General features: G+C 43.2%; 1 protein-coding gene across 3 annotated transcripts in view; it reads left to right on the forward strand.

Moving 5' to 3' along the window:
• The window catches only part of NELL1 (neural EGFL like 1), a 343290-nt gene that overhangs the window by 199450 nt on the left and 120391 nt on the right, over window positions 1–23449 (forward strand). For all 3 annotated transcript variants that reach the window (XM_054171658.1, XM_054171659.1, XM_054171660.1), the window contains exon 14: window positions 16754–16876. In XM_054171658.1, the coding sequence (XP_054027633.1) occupies window positions 16754–16876 (123 nt within the window). The remainder of the gene's footprint in view (window positions 1–16753; window positions 16877–23449) is intronic.

A 23449-nucleotide genomic window follows, 5' to 3' on the forward strand; every position in this document is an offset into this window, starting at 1 on the left:
CTTTGTCAAAATGATGTGCAAGCAGAACTTGTATCCCTTCCTTTACTTCTGCCTGGAGGATGAGGGAGGGGTGTGTGGAGGTGGAAATCAGAAACCTTGTTTTGTTCCTGTCTGTTTAGGGGATGTTCAGAGACAAAATGCCTTTGCAGAGGTTAGAGGTGTAATCTAAAGCAGTAATGTTATTTGATGTGTAAAGTATGGCTTCATTTAAATAATAAAAGCATTTCATCTTTTTATTTCTTGACACTCTGTGGAGCTGATGTCTGAGTATGTGCTCCTGACATCCTTCTTCCAATACTTTCACGGTGATTTTTCTGTCAGATGCTCAACCTGTGACAATAAGTTTACATCTTTCACTTTCCCAGTGGGCTGTTGTCAGGCTGGTTTCAGCCATTCCTTGTCTCATGAAGTGATTAGCAGCAACCCTTTTCAAATTGTCTCTTGATTCCTTGCTAGCTTTTGTGCATACAAGCTACCCCTGCAATGTCAGTGGTGTTCCAGCATGTCATGTTTGCCTGGCACCTTACAGTGATAAGTGTCAGGTTTTGCTTAGATTTCTACCTTTTTGTTTCAAATGGGTCAAATATTCCAGGTCCAGCCTCCTTCTCCTTTTTGTCTGTTGGTAAACAATTTCCTTCTGTTAGATGAGGTTAACCCCATCCTGGGGCTGGAGGGCTTGCAAGTGCTTTGTCCTCCCTACAGGGCATTTTCCCCCTGGGAAACTGAGTCTGTTCCACTCCCCCCTCCCTGCCCAGCTAGGGTATAAAAGGGAGGACATTACAGCCATTAGCTCTCCTTTTTGGCTCCTGCCTTTCCTGGATAAGAGCTACTGCAGCTGCCTTCCTGCTCCTCTACCACGTGGTCGGGCCTGATCCTTCTCCCTGCTGCCTCCGTGCCTCTTCAGAGAGAGACTGGTTTTGTGTTCTTGTTTTTTTTCCCCCTCTCCCATCCATCCTTGTTCCTTGCCCTTGTGAACCTTACCTGTTATTGTTTTCTCTCTCTCTCTCCCTCTCTCTCTCTCTCTCTCTCTTAAAGAAAACTCTTTACCTCTCTACTTCCAAGCCGACTCCAAATTATTGCTTGGTCGATTTGCTCCTTCCCTTTTTCCCCCCCCCCCCTCTGTTGGGAGCAGGGGAGAGATTCTCAGCCTTGCCCACATCTGAGCTCTTAACTCACAGTTAACGCTCAAACCACTACACACACCACCTCTCTAACCAGTGCTTTACAAAAGGGGTGGCAAAAGTATCTTAGTGGCCAACTCATGTAGTCAGTTAATGAGGGAGGGGGATTGAATTCAGATTGTGCCAGGTGTTCTCACCTCTGGATCATACTTTCTCCTCTGGGCATGCTCTGCAGGAAGATGTGTGTTCAATTTAGGTAACAGCATCACTGCTCCCTTTCCTGAGCTGGAGTGCTCCATATAATCCTGGTTTTCTTCCCTGGAATATATGCCAGCATTAAATTTTAAGCAGCACAGTGGCTCATGGGAGGCACAGCTACATGTGTTTTGTGGAGGTTGTTACTTGTGAGCAAGAAACTTGGTCTTTCTGAGTTCATCATTGCTTGATTGCCATTTCTCGTTTTCTCTCTTGTATGACTTTGTCTCACTTCTGCTGGTGAAATGTTCTAATTCTCCACTTGAAGTTTCATGCTTCCTTCATGAGTTGTGGTCATTTAACCTTGCTTTCTTTGGGTATATATATAAGTATTTGTCTTGTCAGTGTCAGGTACTCAAGCACAGAATTTCTTTGTGCTGCCTTCAGTTAAACTGATTTTTGCAGATGTTCCTCACACCTGGTGTTTTGCTTTCCACTTTAATCATCTTATGCTTTGCCAAAGGTTGAATGCAGTATCCTAGCACTCGCAGCAGAGAGACTTCGGATGGCACTTTGTGAGTCAGTCAGTGATTAGCACTGAAAAGGGAGCCAGGAAATTACTGTGACTTCATCCCCCTGGGGCTCCTGCTCTGAACCTCCAGTGTTTTCCAGCAGTGCTTTCCAAGATGTTCAGTTTTAGGCATTTCAGGTTACTGCCTCTCTCCTCCCTAAAATTAGAGTCTAATTTTTAATGTTTTAAATTTTTTTTGAGGAAAAGCACCTATCTTGCATCATCTTGCTGGAATGTGTCCAGAGAAGGGCAACAAAGCTGGGGAGGGGTTTGGAGCACAGCCCTGTGAGGAGAGAGTGCGGGAGCTGGGGTTGCTTAGCCTGCAGAAGAGGACACTCAGGGGAGACTTTCTTGCTGTCCATAACTACCTGAAGGGAAGTCGTAGCCAGGAGGGGGCTGGTCTCTTCTCCCAGGCAACCACCAACAGAACAAGAGGACACAGTCTCAAGCTGTGCCAGGGGAGGTTTAGGCTGGATGGTAGGAAGAAGTTCTTCCCAGAAAGAGAGATTGGCCATTGGGATGTGCTGCCCAGGGAGGTGGTGGAGTCCCCATCCCTGGAGGTGTTCAAGAGGGGATTGGTCGTGGCACTTGGTGCCATGGTTTAGTCCTGAGGTCTGTGGTGACAGGTTGGACTTGATGATCTTTGAGGTCTCTTCCAGCCTTGGTGATTCTGTGATTCTGTGGGGGAGTTGCCATCACTGGAGGTGTTTAGGAGGAGACTTGATGGGGTGCTTGGTGCCATGGTTTAGTTGATTAGGTGGTGTTGGATGATAGGTTGGACACGATGATCTCAAAGGTCTCTTCCAACCTGGTTAGGTCTATTCTATTCTGTTCTGCTCTGTTCCGTTCCCTCTGTTCTATCACTTTTCTCGCATAATCCGGTACTTAAGTCCCTATTTTCCTTGGATAATAATACATAGTTTGTTATCAGGTTTTTGTGACTGTGACTTTTAAATGCATTTTAGGGAAAAAAAACCAAAACCACGAACAAACCCTGTTGGGTTGAATGTCAACCAACCACGTGGTGTTTTCAGTCTCATGGCTGATGTATTTGTGTATCTAAGTAGGTTTTTTGTAATTCTTACTTAAGTGGTTGTGACCGTTTGACACTGTGCCTTTAAGAACAAGCAGTGCTGAGACACTGGCTAAATGTTTTCAGTACTAGAACCAAAACATTCTGATATTCTAAACGAATTTCATTGGTTGATAAACAAAAATGCAGCTTTAGATTGTGAAGCAGTTGGAATTTTTTTTTCCTCAGTTCAGTTTTGTTTGGGAGTTGGGGGGGAGTTTGGTGTTTCAGCCTGTTCTCCCTGCCTGCTTCTTCTGCGAACTGCTGGAGTTGGCCTTCAGATAAGCAAAAACTAATCCTGCATGGGCTTTTGAAGCTTGCTAACAACTCTTTTCCTTAGTAACTTGCCTTTCTTTCTCTCTAACCTCTTTTTGGGGAAAAAAGGGAGGTAAGGGGGGAGAGAGGGGGTTCCAAGGAGGGGATCCCTCCCTCGGGGAGGGATTTTTGTTGTGTTATTTCTCTTTGCTGTATATTTCTGTGTATATATTGTAAATACCTGTATATATTGTGTTATATATAACCTGCTTTTCATATATGCTTGTAAATATATATATAGCTTTGCTCTTTCGACTGGGCTAGTTGTGGTTTCTTACTCTGTGGAGGAGGGAGAGCTAAGCCCTCTCTCAACCTACCACAGTGGTGAAAATGCAAACTGAAGTTGTACTGCCATGATCCTTTTGGTAAGTTAGTTGTGAAAGTTAGCAGAGGGCTACGAGGGTGATTAGGGGACTGGAGCACTGCCTTATGAGGGCTGAGGGACCTGGGGTTTTTTAGTCTGGAAAAGAGAAGACTTAGAGGGGATTTAATAAAAGTTTATGACTATCTGAGGGCTGGGCATCAGGAGGGTGGGGACAGGCTCAGCTCACTTGCTCCCTGTGATAGGACAAGGAGCAATGGATGTAAGCTTGCGGCACAGGAGATTCCTCCTCAACACAAGGGGAAACTTCTTTACTGTAAAGGTCACAGAGCACTGGAACAGGCTGCCCAGAGAGGTTGTGGAGTCTCCTTCTCTGGAGACTTTCAAGGCCCATCTGAATGCATTCCTGTGTGACCTGAGCTAGATTCTATGGTCCTGCTCTGGCAGGGGGGTTGGAGTCGATGATTTATTTGCGTTCCTTCCAACCCCTGACATCCCGTGAAAGTCTGAACAATGTACAGCATATGAATTTGGTTTGATCTGCCTTTTGTCTCAGCAGTGGAATCTTCATACTGTGCAGTGTTTTGCTGATATAAGAAGGTATAGTTGCAGCTAAAAGAGCTCAGGTTGTGATCTTGTCAGCTCTCATAAGACAAGCGTGGTCTACTGTGATCACTCTGACAGTAGAATATCTCCAGGGTAAAACATTGGTGCCTTAGGAAATGAGGATGCCCTAGCTGCCATTCCTGCTTGGAAATAAAAGCTGATTCTGTGTATTGAGAGTAGATCTAATGCTGAAGTTGGACACTTTGGAGTGTAAAATACTTGATCACTTCTTTCCATGGAAAGAGTAAACTGAAGACTAATACACAGGAGAGACATAAAGAACTAGACTTTTGATTTTTTTTTCTGTCTATCTTTCTGTCTCTGTCTTTCTGTCTCTCTGTCTTCCTCTCTGTCTTCCTCCCTGCCTTTCTACACAGAGAGGGTGATTGCCCATTGGAATGTGCTGCCGGGGGAGGTGGTGGAGTCACCATCATTGGAGATGTTTAGGAGGAGACTTGATAGGGTGCTTGGTTGCGTGGTTTAGTTGATTAGGTGGTGTTGGATGATAGGTTGGACACGATGATCTTGAAGGTCTCTTCCAGCCTGGTTTATTCTATTTCTCTGTCTTTCTCTCTGTCTGTCTCTCTTTCTCTCTGTCTTTCTCTCTTTCTTTCTCTGTCTGTCTCACTGTCTCCATCTCTCTGTCTCTGTCTTTCTGTCTCCGTCTCTCTGTCTGTCTCTGTCTCTCTGTCTCTGTCTCTCTTTCTCTGTCTTTCTGTCTTAGAGTGCTGACAACCCCTTTGTCCTCGTGAAATGCACTGCAGGAAGTTAGGTATTCAGCCCTCTGAGAGAGCAAAAGTTGCAGTAATTTAGATGCCTGAGCGCTGTCTCCAAAGCCAGGCTGTAGACATTTGTTTTAAAGATCTCAGTCAGCACTCACTGGCTTTTTGGGGTGAGCTGCTGCGAGGCTGCTGTTTGCTTTCAGGAAAAAGCACCACTCCATCTCAGCTCTGTCAGAAGCTTAAAACATGCTGGAGTCCATCCTTTTTGCAGCATTTGTTTCATCAGAAACTGGTACATAACACACAAAAGTGCCAAGTCTGGAGGGGAACCTAACAGCTTGACTGTCTAACGTTGTAAACAGAAAATTGAGAGGAGTGTGCAAAGTCTTTGTGACTTTCCTATCACCTGTAATACAGCTCCAACACTGCAAGCCCTATTCATTGTGTGCCTGATAGGTGTCCTGTCTCATCATACTTGATCTCTGCTGCAAAACCTTAACTGTGATTTTATGTGCTCTTGTGTCAGCAGATTGACACATCTGTCACACAGGCAGGTTCATTTAGAAACAATTCCACCATCCTATACTGCAATAGCACTAATAGGCTTTTGTGCAAGTTTGAAATGGGGTATATATTGCTTTTTTGGTATTTATTTATTTATTTATTTATGTATAATGTGGAAGTTAAAGCATCATGGAATGCTGAAGTCCAAAACTCTTCTTGAGCTTGTATCACCAGTGCAAGCTCATCAAGTCACGATGAAATGTTGGCCAAAAATTACATCCTGAGGCCCACTGAATAATTTTGGTGTTTGTGATTTTTGGGATTTCTGCAAAATAAAGCTGGCAGCTGTTGCTGAACTGAAAATACCTGAAAGATGAGGTGCTGATATTAGCTTCATAAAACATGCAGCTTCCACAGTTTTCTAGATAAAAAGCAGCATGTCCTTTTAGAGTATGCTCTATTGCTGTATAAATAAGTCACTACATATTGCTTTGGAGTTTCCTTTCTCACACAGTTCAGGCATTTGGACCATACTGAGCTTTTAATAACACAAAAGCAAAATAAAACTCTTGTCTTAAAGTGTAAGGGTAACAGGCAACTCCTCTGTGGCAGTTTTAGGCTGATGGCTAAGGAATTTTCCACAGATCTTGAGTAGAAATTAGTAGAATGTTAATCAATTGCCATTGGATGTAAAGGGGAAATAATGATAAGGTCTAAATAATCCCAGTAGTCTGATAAATAATCCCATTGGTCCGGGGGTTGGTCTCTTTTCCCAGGCAACCACCAGTAGAACAAGTGGACACAGTGTCAAGCTGCACCAGGGGAGGTTTAGGCTGGATGTTAGGAAGAAGTTCTTCATAGAAAGAGTGATTGGCCATTGGAATATGCTGCCCTGGGAGGTGGTGGAGTCACCATCACTGGAGGTGTTTAGGAGGAGACTTGATGGGGTGCTTGGTGCCATGGTTTAGTTGATTGGATGTTGGTGGATAATGGGTTGGACACGATGATCTTGAAGGGGTTGGACATGATGATGTTGGAGGTCTCTTCCAACCTGCTCTGGTCTGGTCTATTCTATTCTGTTCTGTTCAATGTGATTCCTTTATTTCCCTAAATGAACGTCCTACAATGTAGAGAAATGGAGAACTTCCTAGATCTGGGGTTTTGTAGGTTGGTTGGTTGTAGGTTCTTGTTGTTGTGGTTTTTGTGTTTGTTAGAGGCTTGTTTGTGGGGTTGGTGTTTTTTTTGTTCATTTGGGCTTTGTTTTGTTTCATTTTCTTTCTTTTTCCTTCTTCTTCCCCTTCCTGTATCAATATTAACATCACTGCTCCAAGCCTAGCTGGAACCGTGTGGTCTTTCGCAACGCGGTAGATCGCATTGAGCTGAAGGCTTTATTTGGCTCTCTGTGTGAAATTTCTCTGCTTTGTAACTATGTCAAGAAAAGCAATAACTACTTAGAGAAATTTGGAGTAACTAGTGGTTTACAAATATACAAATCAATAAATACAATCAAGCTGCCTCATAAAAGTCCAATGCCTTGAATCTTAACTCATTTGTGGAAAAGGCAGGGATTGTATGAAAAGTTTCTCATCCCATAATAGTAACCAAGGCTACCATATTGCTTAGTATGATCTAATTAAAATAATAATAATATTGGTGTGCATTATAATTCAGGCATGACAATATGAATGCTGTGAGGTACTGTCCCTCTGAAAGGGTGCAGAAAGAGAATGAGCTTCCAGCCCATGGAGCTGTGCTCTGACCATTGCACCTCAAGGCCATACTGTAATCATCTATGAAATCTGGGATTTCTTCTGGCTGCCCTAATGAATGAATAAATAAAACATAGGATGGCTTGGGCTGGAAGGGACCTCCAAAGACCATCTAGTCCAACCCCCCTGCAGTCAGCAGGGACATCCTCTACTAGAGCAGGTTGCTCAGAGCCTTGTTGAGCCTGACCTTGAGTATCTCCAGGGATGGGGCCTCAACCAGCTCCCTGGGCAACCTGCCGCACTGTTCTACCACTCTCATGGTAAAGAACTTGTTGCTAACATACAATCTAACTATCCTTTAATTTCAAATCATTGCAGGCCTTTGCAAACAGTCCCTCTGAAGCCTTCTTGTAGCCCCTTTCAGGTACTGGAAGGCTACTATTAGGTGTCCCTCTTCTCCAGGCTGAACAACCCTGGCTCCTTCAGCCTGCCCTTGTAGCAGAGATGCTCTAGTATCCCCAGGCATCTTCGTGGTCCTCTCTGGACCAACTCCATCAGGGCCATGCCCTTCCTTTGTTGAGGGCTCCAGACCTGAATATGGAATGGAATGGAATGGAATGGAATGGAATGGAATGGAATGGAATGGAATGGAATGGAATGGAATAGAATGGAATAGAATAGAATAGAAGTAGACCAGACCAGGTTGGAAGAGACCTTCAAGATCATCATGTCCAACCCATCCTCCAACACCATCTAATCAACTAAACCATGGCACCAAGCACTCCATCCAGTCTCCTCCTAAACACCTCCAGTGATGGCAATGAGTCTCACCTGAGCAAAATGATAGACTCACCTCTCTCCATCTGCTGGCCATGCTGCTTTTTATGCATCCTAGTCTGGCTTGCAGATGGGGCTACCACAAACCTCTAGACATACAGTGCATAAAATGGGCTTTCTGGCTTATAAATCTAATAAGGAGAAACACTTTTAAGATGTTTGGCTTCTTTCAGATGAGGGTGTACCTATTTGCTCTCCAACACCATACATGTTTCCAAGGAAGATGTTATTGTGGAAGATACATAAAGTGTAATGGATTGTTAATTCTCTAGCACAATCATACAAGCTGCCCTGGTGCCTGGTGTTTACATACTGATTTTTTTCTTCAGATCACTTGTCAGCATTAGACAACTAGACAGTGCTGCATCCAGGCAGGAATAATCTGGTTTTCAGGTCTCTTCCAACCTGGTCTATTCTATTCTATTCTATTCTATTCTATTCTATTCTATTCTATTCTATTCTACACTAGATCAAGTCCACAGATCCACAGCAAAGCATCTCAAAAACTGAGGGGATGACACGGAGAGCTTCACTGCAAGAGGGGATGTGGCAGAGCACGACTCCTGATTGTAGAAATGGATACATGGCATGCATGCTTGCACATGATTTTTAGGATCTTTAGGATATGAATGGCTGCTCGCAAAAGGTCTTGTGCTGATACAAAAGGAAGATTAAAGTGTATTTGATATCGTATTAATTTCAAACAGAAGCTGACTTTTGCTTTGTGTGTTGAGTTTATTCACATCCTCTGGAGTATAATATGAAAAATGGTTGTAACAGGACTGAGTAAAGGCCAGGACTGAAAGTGTAAGGTGAACTGAATACTAAAGAGGATCCTGAGCTTAATAGCAAGTGCTTCTTTCTTGAGTATTCCAAAATAGTTTCAATTCAATAGACTTTAGGTTTCTGTATGTTCAGTTAAGGTAACACAGAAGGTCCTTATGAAAACACATGGTGCCATGGTTTAGTTGATTAGATGGTGTTGAGTGAGAGGTTGGACTTGATGATCTCAAAGGTCTCTTCCAACCTGGTCTCGTCTCGTCTCGTCTCGTCTCGTCTCGTCTCTTCTCTTCTCTTCTCTTCTCTTCTCTTCTCTTCTCTTCTCTTCTCTTCTCTTCTCTTCTCTTCTCTTCTCTTCTCTTCTCTTCTCTTCTCTTCTCTTCTCTTCTCTTCTCTTCTCTTCTCTTCTCTTCTCTTCTCTTCTCTTCTCTTCTCTTCTCTTCTCTTCATTAAAAGATTTCATTGTGGTATGAAAATCTAAACTAAACCAACTCATAATTGAAGTTGAAATAGAATCAGACAAATCTCAAGGATTGTCTCTAAATACCAGGTTAGGAGCATGACTCTTATTGTTTTGATACATTGGTTTCTGGTCACTTCTAGACTGATGGGTTTATTAGCATAAATCATAACAAAATAGATTAAAAAGAATAAGCATGGCTTATTTTATAGACTTGTTTGCAGATAGGCAAATTTGACCAAAATCTAACCAGGTGCCAGAAAGCAAAAGGAAGAATTTCAGTTTACAACTGAAAGTAGAACATTTAAGCAATTTTATTCTGCAACTGCATGCACATCCCAGATTTTATGTTCAAATTAAATCCCACTATTTTTTCCTAATTACCCAAGAATAGCATGCATCCACTCCTTTAGAATGTACTCTGAATTTTATGTTTGACACCAGAAGCTGTTTGTTGCACTGTAAATTACAGTAGCATTTCAATTTCTTATTGAAAACCCAGCAAACCTGATACTTCTGCATATATTTGTGTGTTTAACTACTCATAAGTATGAAGCTGCAGCATATCCTTGTCAAGGAACAACGGGGCTCGCTTTTTTCCCCCTGTGACCTGCTCCTTCTTCCTGCTTCCTTTTGGGAATGGGCAGGGTGAGCTTGGATGACTGAAGTTCAGAATGGCCATAGACAAACTTTGCTTTGTTTCTTTAATTATGGCCATTGGGGGTTCAGAGTTGTCTGGATTCACACTTAGCTATTCCCTTTCACTAGCTTGCCATCTGCAATGTAATTCCTTGTCCTGTTTCTAATTGTGCTGGGTTTCTTGGGGAAATTCTTCTTGTGTGTGTGTGTGTGTGTGTTCAGAAAAATGCTTCCTTTTATTCAGCCTTTTCAAAAGCTATCCCTTTTGTTTTATCAGAATTTCTTTTGAGCTGAAATCCTGTTAACACTAAGTCTACAGTTCTCCCTAAATTCAGTTTTGGTTGTTTTTTTTTGTAATCTCCCATTTTTAAAGCCTCAGTTATTACATAGACATCTGAATCCTAATGCTGCGAAACAAAGCATTGCTGCTTTTAAGAAGGTATTTGGCTTTCTCATTTCCAAGTTTTCAAAGGCCATTGCTTAGCTGTTAGCAGATAGCTAATTAATTTTCCACTGGGGTGTGTGTTCTGTACAAGTGGCCTTTGTGTTAATAAACAATGGTAGAATCTGATGACCTTGTTATTCCATAGGGGACTTGTCTCTCTATTCTAAGTCTCTTGCTGTATAGAAATGCTGCTGCCGTTGTGGTTACACACCCCAGAAGCAGGCTTATCATCTCAGCAATTTAGAGGACAACTTAGATTTCCTTTCAGTGTTGTAAAAATAAGTAATAATAGTCAGAATCTTTGCACAGTGTTTTCTGTAGGTGAATGTTTTATTATTTAAGTATGAAGGCTTTGAGGAACTAATGGAAGAAAATCCTTACAATAAGAAAATTGTTTCCATCTTGCAAGCAAGTTTAAATTGAGGCCTTTTCTTGTAATGAGAAGTGAGAGTAGCTGTGGTGAAGGACTATTCAATGAGATGTCTCCAGTAATTGCATTCCTGTCTCAGTCTTTTTTCGAAGAACATCCTTATTTAAGGAAAATAAAGATGAAAATGTTGGCACTCTTGCTGCAAAATACATCCAATGTCAGATACACTGTTTGGAAATGATAAATTTGAAATCCCTTAGGGGCTTGAGAGTTGTGTGAGGTATGGAGGGCTGTGGTGTGCCACTCTGGGAATTGTGCTTATCTCAGCAGTTGCTCATTTTCATGTTATTGAGGGTCCCTGTTTCCCCACCATACTGTAACTGGTTCCTCCTCTGGCATTTCAGGAAAAAGGAGATATTTTGTGCGCTTTGATAGCAGTGTGCTTACAGACCAGCCTGTGCTTTGGTGTATGGTGGCTTTCTGTGGTCTGTGGAATGCATTTGGGCTTCTTACAATACAATGTGCAACTCACTGTCTACTCAAAACTGTTTTCTGGTGAATGAGCTTTGCCTTTTTGTGTGTATCACAGTATCACTAAGGTTGGAAGAGACCTCAAGGATCATCGAGTCCAACCTGTCACCACAGACCTCATGACTAGACCATGGCACCAAGTGCCACATCCAATCCCCTCTTGAACGCCTCCAGGGAGGGTGACTCCACCACCTCCGTGGGCAGCACATTCCAATGACAAATGACTCTCTCTGTGAAGAACTTTCTCCTCACCTCAAGCCTAAACTTCCCCTGGTGTGATTGTTATCTCTATGAGGCCATGTCATATCGAGATGAATTCTGTCAGACAGCTCCTGAGTGTTCTAAGTATCTTTAGTAGGTTGCCTGTGAACAAAGCCCAGACAGCTACGATGCTTGTCTTCAGCTGCTGCGTGTGTGCCGCCATCTAACACTGCCCACAGCCAAACATCAGCATCCCCAGACCTGTGGTGCTATCAGAGTGAGTGGACTTCTGTTCAGGTTGATGCGATTTCAGTTGCTTGAGGCAAGCAGTTAACCAGGGTTGACTTCCCAGTGACAGCTTTTTCAAGTAGAAGTTTTCAGCAGAGATTTGCTTTTGAAACAAATCACACAACAGAGGTGGCAGAGATACACTTCTGTAGAAGGAGGGCTAATTTCTTACCGCTGAATCTCTTCCAATCTTTGATTGAATAGAATAGAATTAACCAGGTTGGAGAAGACCTTTGAGATCATCAAGTCCAACCTCTCACCCGACACCATCTCATCAACTAAACCATGGCACCAAGTGCCTCACCAAGGCTCCTCCTAAACACCTCCAGTGATGGTGACTCCACCACCTCCCCGGGCAGCACATCCCAATAGCCAATCTCTTTCTGGGCAGAACTTCTTCCTACCATCCAGCCTAAACCTCCCCTGGCACAGCTTGAGACTGTGTCCTCTTGTTCTGTTGGTGGTTGTCTGGGAGAAGAGACCAACCCCCACCTGGCTACAACCTCCCTTCAGGGAGTTGTAGGCAGCAAGAAAGTCTGCCTTGAGCCTCCTCTTCTCCAGGCTAAGCAACCCCAGCTCCCTCAGCCTCTCCTCACAGGGCTGTGCTCCAGACCCCTCCCCATCTTTGTTGCCCTTCTCTGGCCATGTTCCAGCATCTCAACATCTTTCCTAAACTGAGGGGCCCAAAACTGGACACAGGACTCAAGGTGGAGCCTAACCAGTGTTGAGCACAGGGCACAATGACTTCCCTGCTCCTGCTGGCCACACTGTTCCTGGTGCAGGCCAGGATGCTGTGTCTGTACCAGGCTGGCGTGGATTAGACTTACGCAAGCAGGTCCCACACGGGCACTGGGGTTAAACCCTGTGGGACACAGGTACTTACCAGGTACTGTCCAGTCAGATAGTATTTAGCATAACATTAAAGCTAAACCAGCTTCTGTCTGATGTGTTTGAATGGGGCATTTTGGAAAGAAAGTGTGTGTGTAAGAAAGTGATGTTCTTTGCTAAGTCATAATCACTTTGTTGTTGAAACAAAACCTGAACCCATGTCCACTTCCCCATGTGAACACCAAGTGCTCCAAAGGATGATCTCTTATGAGGGAGAAGGAAACCCAAGGTAGTCGGTTACTGGCAGAATCTTAAGGATTTTTCCATCTGGACTAGAAGATTTTTGTACCTTGACAGAAAATCAATGCTTTCTCATTCTTATTAGGCCTGTAGCAACGTCATCTGTAGACATCTCGACGCTAGGGAAAACCTGTTTTAAAGTTCTCACCATTGCAGCCATAATGCTCTTAAGAAATCTGAGGATTCCTCATGCAGGTGAGGTTCCCTTAGTCCTCTTTGTGCTAGCAGCACCAGGATGTCTCATGAGGGGCAGGTTCCCATAGTCAATTTGTTGTCAACTCTTCAAGTTATGCCATCTTAGAAATAAAACCCCAAGCAGTTCTGGGCCCCTCAGTTTAGGAAGGATGTTGACTTGCTGGAGCGTGTCCAGAAAAGGGCAACAAGGTTGGTGAGGGGCTTGGAGCACAAGCCCTATGAGGAGAGATTGAGGGAGCTGGGGTTGCTTAGTCTGGAGAGGAGGAGACTCAGGGGTGACCTTACTGCTCTCTACAACTACCTGAAGGGGGGTTGTAGTGAGGTGGAGGTTGGTCTCTTCTCCCAGGCAACCAATACCAGAACACGAGGGCACAGTCTCAGGCTGCGTCAGGGGAGGTTTAGGCTGGAGGTTAGGAGGAAGTTTTACACAGAGAGAGTGATTGCCCACTGGAATGGGCTGCCTGAGGAGGTGGTGGGGTCGCCGTCGCTGGGGGTGTTCAGGGCGAGGCTTGACAGGATGCTTGGTTCCATGGTTTAGTTGATTGGGTAGTGTTGGATGATAGGTTGGACACGATGATCTTGAGGGTCTCTTCCAACCTGGTCTATTCTATTCTATTCTATTCTATTCTATTCTATTCTATTCTATTCTATTCTATTCTATTCTATTCTATTCTATTCTATTCTATTCTATTCTATTCTAACTTAAACTAGTATGACTGTGGGAAAGCAGCTTTGCCAGTGCCAATGCCTTCACTATTGCCAGCATCTGCACATCTGCAGAATGGTAAACACAGCAATTTACATTGTCACAGACCAACAAAGCAGAGTTCTAATCTCCTGTGTATTTTGGCAAAACACTGATGCTGCCACTGGAAATTTTTTGTTTATACTTGAAGCGCTGAGAAGGTAATCAACTAATTTTGACAATTGTTTGATTAGGAATGTTCTTGTGTGTACAGAGTGCCTTGTGTCACCAAGGCACTCTCATTGCAGTTTGAATATGAACTCATGAAAGCTAATGGCAAAAGTAGTAAGAGGAGGGAGAGATGTCTGTGGACATGGGATGTCTTATGGTGAAGGTGTCTTTTAAAAGAAAGCATCATTCAACTTCAGCTGCCTGTTAAGCACTCCCTTGCAGGGTAGCTTGATACTTTCTGTGTCTGACCCAGCAGTTTCAGCACTGTTAGACCTGAGTGGAAAGAATCAGCCTGTCAGAGTGGCTTAAAAGATGAAGGAAAGAACAGGCAGCCCTTGAAGAAGTCAAGCATTCGGAATATGTACAGCATCTTAAAATTGGTGAGGAGCTGAAGTGAATGGCTAAGCTGAGCTAGGGACCAACATAAACTACAAGTACAAATGTAAGCCTGAATTTATCAGCTAAAGCCAGGCACATCTGAGCCGGTGTGTGTGTGAGAGAGAGTTTCTTGCTAAAAGCAGAGTGAGCAAGTGATACATTGCTTTGATGTGCTTTAAAAGCAAGTGGTTGCAATCCAGATCGTTTTGCTGTCAAATGTATTTGAAAACCAGAAAACATGCTGGATACATGTTGTGTGAATAGTTATCAATGCAGTTCCAGGAGTGTTTGATTGGGAGTGTTCTTTGGAATCCACCATTCAAATCTACTTGTGTCTTGAGCTACCTTAAACTTGGCTGACATTCTGTGCTGTGGAAAAGTGAGGGTGTTGCAGAGGTTAGCTTCAGCCTGGTGAATCACAGAAATACTCAGGTTGAAAAAGACCCTCAGGATCACCATGTCCAACCTATAACCCTGCTCTACAAGGTTCACCCCTAAACCCTGTCCCCAAACACCTCATTCAAATGACCTCTAAACACATTCAGGGTTGGTGACTCCACCACCTCCCTGGGCAGCACATTCCAATGCCTGACCACTCTTGCCATGAAAAAATGTTTCCTGCTGTCCAGTCTAAACCTACCCAGTTGCAGCTTGAGTCAATTCCCTCTTGTTCTATGAGTAATTACCTATGAGAAGAGATCAGCGCCAGCCTCTCCACAACATCCTTTCACATAGTTGCAGACAGCCTTGAGGTCTCCCCTCAGCATCCTCTTTTTCAAACTAATCATCCTGAGCTCCTTCAGTCACTCTTACATCAGATTTATTCTCCAGGCCCTTCCCCAGCCTCCTTGTCCTCCTTTTCACTGGCTCCAGCACCTCCACATCTTTCTTGTGTTGAGGTGCCCAAAACTGGACACAATACTTGAGGTGTGGCCTCACTAGATCTGAGTGCAAGGGGACAGTCACCTCCAGAATTCCAGAAGGATTCCTTTTTCCTTCAGCATATGGGTATTAGCCTTATGATTGCAGTTACATAAATTAAGACTATCAAGAAGGGACCCAGATTCTGATATTTGATTATCAGTTGTCCTTTGTGTGATTTTAAGAAACTTCATTGCATTCTCTTGATTCCTCTGGACAAAACTGTAAAGCCACCAGTACAGAAGTCGAAAGAATTCAGGATTTCTTTTTGCCATCCTGCTGCATGTGGGAAACTCAAGAAATGGCAGGAAGAAGGGAGAAACTTCAGTGCCAGGTAGCTTGCCACCTCTAACTGATGTTATACTAGAATAAAATGTAGCAGGAGAGTGAAGTGCAGGAGCTGCAGTAAATTAGGCACTCTGGCAGCAGTTAGAGCTTGCTGGATGAAAGCACAATACAGCCCATTTGTCGGGGAGCCTCTTTGGGGTTGGATGGCATGAGTGGTGCTCTGCAACTGTAAAATGTTCTTACATGCCATTAGAGTTGGCTCAGCATGCATTAGAGCAAGTGGCTGTGACAACTGAGCTATGTATTTGAAGGTCTCCCCTTGTGTTCACTTACCTTGTATTTATGCTTATTCCTCTTGGTGGTGGACAGTGATATAAAGGTTAGTATTCACAGAAGAGATTTTTCTGTGCTACTCCTCTTGAAGGGTTTTTGTCACAGTCATACCATGAACATGTTGTTGTGTTTCGTAACGGAGGCAGACCCATAGCTGACTCTCACACCCACACCTTGAGTACTGTGTTCAGTTCTGGGCCCCTTGGTTTAGGAAAGATGTTGAGTTGCTGGAACATGTCCAGAGACATGAGGAGAGGCTGAGGGAGCTGGGGAAAAGGAGGCTCAGGAGGGACCTTACTGCTGTCTGCAACTACCTGAAGGGAGGTTGCAGCCAGGTGGGGGTTGGTCTCTTCTCCCAGGCAACCACCAATGGAACAAAAGGACACAGTCTCTAGCTGTGACAGGAGAGATTTAGGCTGGATGTTAGGAAGAAGTTCTTCATAGAGAGAGAGATTGGCCATTGGAATGTGCTGCCAAGGGAGGTGGTGGAGTCACCATCACTGGAGGTGTTTAGGAAGAGACTAGATGAGGCACTTGGTGCCATGGTTTAGTTGATTAGCTGATGTGGGGTGATGGGTTGGACTTGATGATCACGAAGGTCTTTTCCAGCCTGGTTGGTTCTGTTCTGTTCTGTTCTGTTCTGTTCTCTTCTACTCTACTCTACTCTACTCTACTGTACTCTACTCTACTGTGCTCTACTCTACTCTACTCTACTCTACTCTACTCTACTCTACTCTGTTCTACTCTATTCTACCCTACTCTACTCTACTCTACTCTACTCTCTGCATTCAGCCATTGTGGCCACCTTGTTTTCTCAGCTGTTTCAAATGTCACACCACTCCACTGGAAAGCTTGCTGTCTTTCTTGTAACATTTTCCCTTTTGCTTTCTTTTTGTCCCCTTGTAGAGCACGATGAGTGTGGCAGTGGAGAGCATAACTGCGATGAGAATGCAATTTGTACCAACACTGTGAGGGGGCACAGCTGCACCTGCAAACCTGGATATGTGGGGAATGGGACCATCTGCCGACGTAAGTCTGTTGCTCTAGAAACATCCTCAGAGTGGCAAACTCTGCTCAGATTTCCTGTTAGTCACCTACACTGTGGTACCTTGTGGTGGCTGGCTGCTGCCAGTGATTCGCTGTTTAAGATCATCTGGCCAATGGAGTATGCATGGAGGTGGTGGGACTTGGTTTGTGCATAACTTCCTGGCAAGAAAGAGTTTTTTGGGGAGTACTAGAAGAACTTTTAATTTGCTGTAGCTGAATGCTGTAATCTGAGCTAGCATCATTCAGCTTTTAAGTGGTGTTCATTGTTTTCTAGACTGTGGATGGCGTGTGCTGTCACTTTGGCTTTTAAAATGTAATTTGGGCATCTGTATATCAGGATAATTCTCTTTGATGCTGGCATTGCGTAGCTGTGATTTGGTTATTCACACCAAAATGGGGATTTGTAACAAAAAAATCAAGTCTTTACCTTTAAAGGTGTGTTCTGAAGATCTCTCACCTACTTAAACAAGAATTCCTGCCAGTCAGCCATGCTTTCCTCTGTGGCGTGGTGGGTCATTTAGTTAGGGTAGGGGCTTTGTTTCAGGAGACAGAGAGGAGAGCAAATGTCTTACAACAAGACAGAGAAGGAAGTAGATTAAATAGTTGCCTTAGGTAGGGTGGTGGCATGAAGTGCAATTGAACTCTAACTCGTATTTATGGATTTTATTTGTGTCATAAAAAATGCCATTTTGGTGTCTTGTCTGGGGCTGCAGACTTACTGAACAGTTACAACAATAGAACACTTGCCTTTTTTTATTTTATTTTATTTTTTTTAATGACAATTACTGGAATTGAGGAATCCTAGAGTCATAGCATGGTTTTGGTTGCAAGGCATCTCCAAAGGTCACCCAGTCCAACCCCCCTGCAGTCAGCGGGGACACGGGACACCTTCCACTAGTTCAGGTTGCTCAGAGCCTTGAATACTTCCAGGCATGGGGCTTCAACTACCTCCCTGGGCAACCTGTTCCACCACCCTCATAGTGCAGAGCGTGTTCCTAACATCCAGTCTAACTCTCCTTTAATTTCAAACCGTTGCCCGTCATCCTGTCACTTCAGGGCTTTGGAAACAGTCCCTCTGCAGCCTTCTTGTGGGGCCCCTGGAAGGCCACTATTAGGTCTCCCTGGACCATTCACCAGGCTGAACAACCCCAGCTCCCTCACCTTGTCCTCACAGGAGAGGTGCCCCCTGATCATGTACTGGGTAAAATATTCAGGAACAGTATAGGATCAATATGGCCAGCAGGAGCAGGGAAGTCATTCTGCCCCTGTACACTGCACTGGTTAGGCCACACCTTGAATACTGGAGGTGTTTAGGAGGAGACTTGATAGGGTGCTTGGTTGCATGGTTTAGTTGATTAGGTGGTGTTGGATGATGGGTTGGACTTGATGATCTTGAAGGTCTCTTCTAACCGGGTCTATCCTATCCTATCCTATCCTATCCTATCCTATCCTATCCTATCCTATCCTATCCTATCCTATCCCTATCCCTATTCCTATTCCTATTCCTATTCCTATTCCTATTCCTATTCCTATTCCTATTCTATTTTATTCCTTTCCTATTCCTATTCCTATTCTATTCTATTCTATTCTATTCTATTCTATTCTATTCTATTCTATTCTATTCTATTCTATTCCATTCCATTCCATTCCATTCCATTCCATTCCATTCCATTCCATTCCATTCCATTCCATTCCATTCCATTCCATTCCATTCCATTCCATTCCATTCCATTCCATTCCATTCCATACAGTTTGGAAGCACAAGAGACTGGATATTTGTTTTCCAGAATGTTATAAACTGACCAAGCAATTCCTTATAGGAGCATGAAGGTTGATGTCATTCCTGTTTCAAGGTGTTCTTCACCAAGCTTAGCCTGTCAGCTGCTTAATTAGCATGTGCCATCTGATGGGAAGGGTAAATTGAAAAGAAACCTGGGGGTTATGGAAAGGGGTTTGTGGTCTAATAATTAACGTCGCTAGGGACAAGAGTAATCTGGCACTGAGTGTAGTTGTTACTGCTGCAAACCACTTAATGTTAGAACTGTGTGCATTTCAGAGAATAATGAACCAATGTAAAGCAGTGGTCTGAGCTTCTCAGCCTGTGGTTCTGTGGTCACTTGATGTTTGTAGGAGTTTGGACTTGTAACACTAAAAAAAGATGTTCCTGTGCCCGTGGTAGTACCAGGAGCATCACTTTTGCCTCTTTTTCACCAAGCTTAACAGTGATGTGTTATCAGTTACCAGTCACAGTGGTTTCCTTGCACAAATTTTACAGCTAGCATGAGGTGTGAACAGGTCAAGACAACTATGAACTATTTAGGTTGTCTTGGAGGAATTTTTGAGCTTTGTATTCAAGCGACATAGACTGGTAAAAAATGGACAGAAGGCAAAGTGGTAAGCATAATATAAAAGCACCTGGAGATATGATAAACATGGAGTAATCTCTAAGTGCTTTATAAATGTCTACATGCTGTAGATAACATGCACCCACAAACCAGTTGTTCCAGCTACTACTAAAATAGCATATCAGTAAGATAGTTCAATCAGAAATGTTATTAATGTTGTCCAGTAGAACTATAAATAGAAAAATGATAATTTCATCGTGAGAGGAAAGTACTTCAGGCCTCACCTTGAGTACTGTGTGCAGTTCTGGGCCCCTCACTTCAGGAAGGATATTGAGGTGCTGGAGTGGGTCCAGAGGAGAGCAATGAGAGTGGGGAAGGGACTGGAGGGAAAGTCTGATGTGGAAAGGCTAAGGGAGCTGAGTTGTTTAGCCTGGAAGAGACTCAGGAGGGATCTTATCACACCTGCAGGGAAGTTGTAGTAAGGTGGGGGTCAGGCTCTTCTCCCAGGCTACCCATGACAAGACAAGAGGGCACAATCTGAAGCTGTACCCGGGAAAGTTTAGGCTGGATGTTAGGAATCAATTCCTCATGGAAAGGGCAATTAAATACTGGACTGCCAAGGGAGGGGGTGGAGTTGCCATCCCTGGAAGTGCTTAAGGAAAGATTGAATGTGGCATGCAGTGACATGTTCTGGTTGATGTGGTGGGGTTGGGTCATAGGCTGGACTTGATGATCTCAGAGGTCTTGTCTAGCCTCAATAATACTGTGATTCTGTGACTGGCTTTGTGCCTCATTCTCCAATATGTTTTAGCAATGTTGTAAATAATGAAGTCAGAGCAACTTTCTTCTTTGACTTTGCTGTGACAGGCTTTATTAAGAAAAAACCCAGAATGCTGTAACTTGTATTTTAGGGAAGAGAAGGTGTGCATAGTGAAATGAAATTGCATGCTGAACTTCTGGTAAATACAATGAAAGTACTCCTGCAGGAATTTGTCATGTTTGCCTTTTGGTGAAAAGCATGGAGAAATAAAAGGGACAGAAATAACCTGGGTGTGAGTATTACGATTGTTGGGGATTTAGAAATAAAACCACAAGACAGATGTTGAAGAGGAAAAGCAAATATTTTGTAAAGTCTTGTGTATAATCAGGCTGTTGCACTTCTTAAGGAGAAAAATAAATGTCATGCAGAAGGAATTGCTCGACTCTCAATCTGGTAGACTGGACTATGCAATTAAGGACAGAATTGTGTCAAACTAGATGTGGAAACTGTCATGAAGGAAGGTGGTAGAAACGGGTACAGAGTGAGAAGGAAGGTGGTGGAAACGGGTACAGAGTGAGGCCAAATGCACTTCTGCATTAAAATAGACACTGCCATAGTTGAAGTGACCTGAAAATGGAAAGAGGAGTAGAGAGGAACACAAGGAAATGTTCATGAATAGAATAGAATAGAATAGGATAGGATAGGATAGGATAGGATAGAATAGGAATAGAATAGAATAGGATAGAATAGGATAGAATAGAATAGAATAGAATAGAATAGAATAGAATAGAATAGAATAGAATAGAATAGAATAGAATAGAATAGGATAGGATAGAACAGAATAGAATAGGATAGAATAGAATAGAATAGAATTAACCAGGTTGGAAGAGACCTTTGAGATCATTGAGTCCAACCTGTCATCCAACGCTATCTAATCAACTAAACCATGGCACCAAATATGTAGGTACCAATATATAGTGAGACCATATATAGGACTTGCTTCCTGCGGATATACCATCAGGCTGTGCTGCCATCCAAACAGATCTGGCCAGGCTAGAGAGCTGGGCAAAAGGGAACCTCATTGTCCTGGATTGAGTTGAACCTGCTGCTGTTATTCATACTGTAAAGACAAGTGCAGAGTCCTGCACCTGAGGAGGAGTAACACCAGGCACCAGTACAGACTAGGGATCATCCTGCTGGAAAGCAGCTCCATGGAGAAAGACATTGGAGTCCTGGTGGACAGCAAGTTATCACTGCAGTTTTCTTCTTTGTCTCTGTTTTTAAAAGCAATTCTTAGTCTGAAATCTATTTAATAGTCTGATGGATGTGCCCAGGAAAGAAATGGTGCAGTTTCCAATGTGATGGCAGTAGTGGTTGTGTAGTAAATTACTAAAGACATTGTCATCTGTTATGAAATTTCACCTGCTATAAAAGAATACTCGAGGGTATCCTTACTAAGAGCTAAGGAAGGGGTGAAAAAAAGTCACTCCCTTTGGTTATTTCTGTGCTGGGCTGTCTGCTTTTTGTGTGTCCCTTTTACACTGACATCAGTAATGCTAAGGTAGATTAACTTTAAATGCCAGCAATGTGGGACGGTCAGACCTGCTGATATCTTGGTATTAAAGAACATCAGATCACTGTAAGGTGACTAACTGCCACTTGGGTTTATGGTTTTGGCATGTGTGTGTGTCTGCTGGAGGTGGATTTGAAAGCCTTTGTGAAGCACTGCAGTGTGCTGTGAGTAATACCAGACTCAAGTGAAAAGGAACATTTTTTTTCCTTGTAACCTTCAATTTTTGTGGCCATAAGGCTTTGAGTTGTTGATTTGCTTTATCACAGCTTTAATTGCTGTTTGAGTGTAATGTTCACAAGTCTCAGGACAAAATATGGGAGCTTTGACTCTTGCTGAGATTCTTGTCTTCAGTCTTGAGCTTTCTATAGCTTTTATATACCTAACAGTGAATAAATGACTGCAGTAGCAGGTAAGTGTATTCATGTGCCTTTTGGTGTGGAAAATGCTATGGCAAGGGTAAGATACTGGATAGTCACTTTTACACAGTATCACACAGTATCACACAGTATAACCAAGGTTGGAAGAGACCCCAAGGATCATCAAGTCCAACCTGTCCCAACAGACCCCACAACTAGACCATGGCACCAAGTGCCATGTCCAATCTCCCCCTGAACACCTCCAGGGATGGCGACTCCACCACCTCCCTGGGCAGCCCATTCCAATGACGAACGACTCGCTCGGTGAAGAACTTTTTCCTCACCTCGAGTCTAAACCTCCCCTGGCACAGCTTGAGACTGTGTCCCCTTGTTCTGGTGAACAAGGGTTCTTTTGGGGTGAAGCATTCTATATGTAAATGATTGAGTAAATTTAAATGAGTATATATAGAGTTAGGCAACAGTGCAGTTAGAATCCTTATAGGTTTTTTCATTCCAAAATTGTTATTATTGGACTCAGGGTCAGGACAGTGTGATTGAATCCAGTAAACTTCCTATAGTCCTAAATAGAATAAAAATGAAAATCTGAGGTTCTAACACAAGAATCTTTGTCTTTTTGTTCATGGCAGTTACCAAACCTGGTACATCCATGGTAATTGCTGCCTTTGTGTTTAGATTTGAAGTTATGTAAGCTCCTTGTGCTTATATGCCACCTATAAGATCCTTCAGTTCTGATGTTATTCTTGCTTTGCTTTTGGAAAGGAAGGATTTAAAATAACTTTGAAATTAAGATGATTTATGGTAATTTTCTTTTATTGGTTTTTTTTAGCCCTTTACTCATCATTGCCATGTTGAGGTGTTGAAATTGAGGTGTAATTATTTTGGTATTGAGACCTAGGCTATACACATCCCCCACTATGCAGTCCCATTTGACAGCCTCTCTAAAGGCACCATATTGTTCCTGCTGATTGCATCCTGTTCTGAGTATGAAACTGTTCAAGATGGTTTAGAATTAACATCAGTTATGGAAACAGAGAATTTAAAACCCATGATTGATGTAACTTGTCAGCATCCAAATCCTGGTCTCTCTGCTGTCGCAGATTGTTTCGCTGCTTCGGAGGTACAGCTGATTTGAAGAGGGTAGTGCTGATTTGTGCCTGCTGAAGCGGGTCAGTCCAGAGCAACTGTTGTAGCTTTTACTTCAGATTTAAGGTGTGCCCCATCCATTTGATGTATTTGTTACACACTTTGAGGTGTCTCAATCAGGAACTCTTCCCATTTGCAGCAAGTGTATCACCTGTCAGGTGTGTCACAGAATCCCTTGAGGACTCCAATCCAGAATCTCTTGAAATCAAGCAGCAGCTTTCTCATGCTGCAAGAACGGTTCATTCATGTTACCCAAATTAGTACTTCTCCTTTCTTCCTGTAGTATTTATGTCTCAAATGTGAACAAAAACTTTCAAAGATGAAGACCTCAAGCACACCCTCCATTCAAAGAACTGA

Source organism: Dryobates pubescens, chromosome 22, assembly GCF_014839835.1.
Source record: "Dryobates pubescens isolate bDryPub1 chromosome 22, bDryPub1.pri, whole genome shotgun sequence".
Classification (NCBI taxonomy): Eukaryota; Metazoa; Chordata; class Aves; order Piciformes; family Picidae; genus Dryobates; species Dryobates pubescens.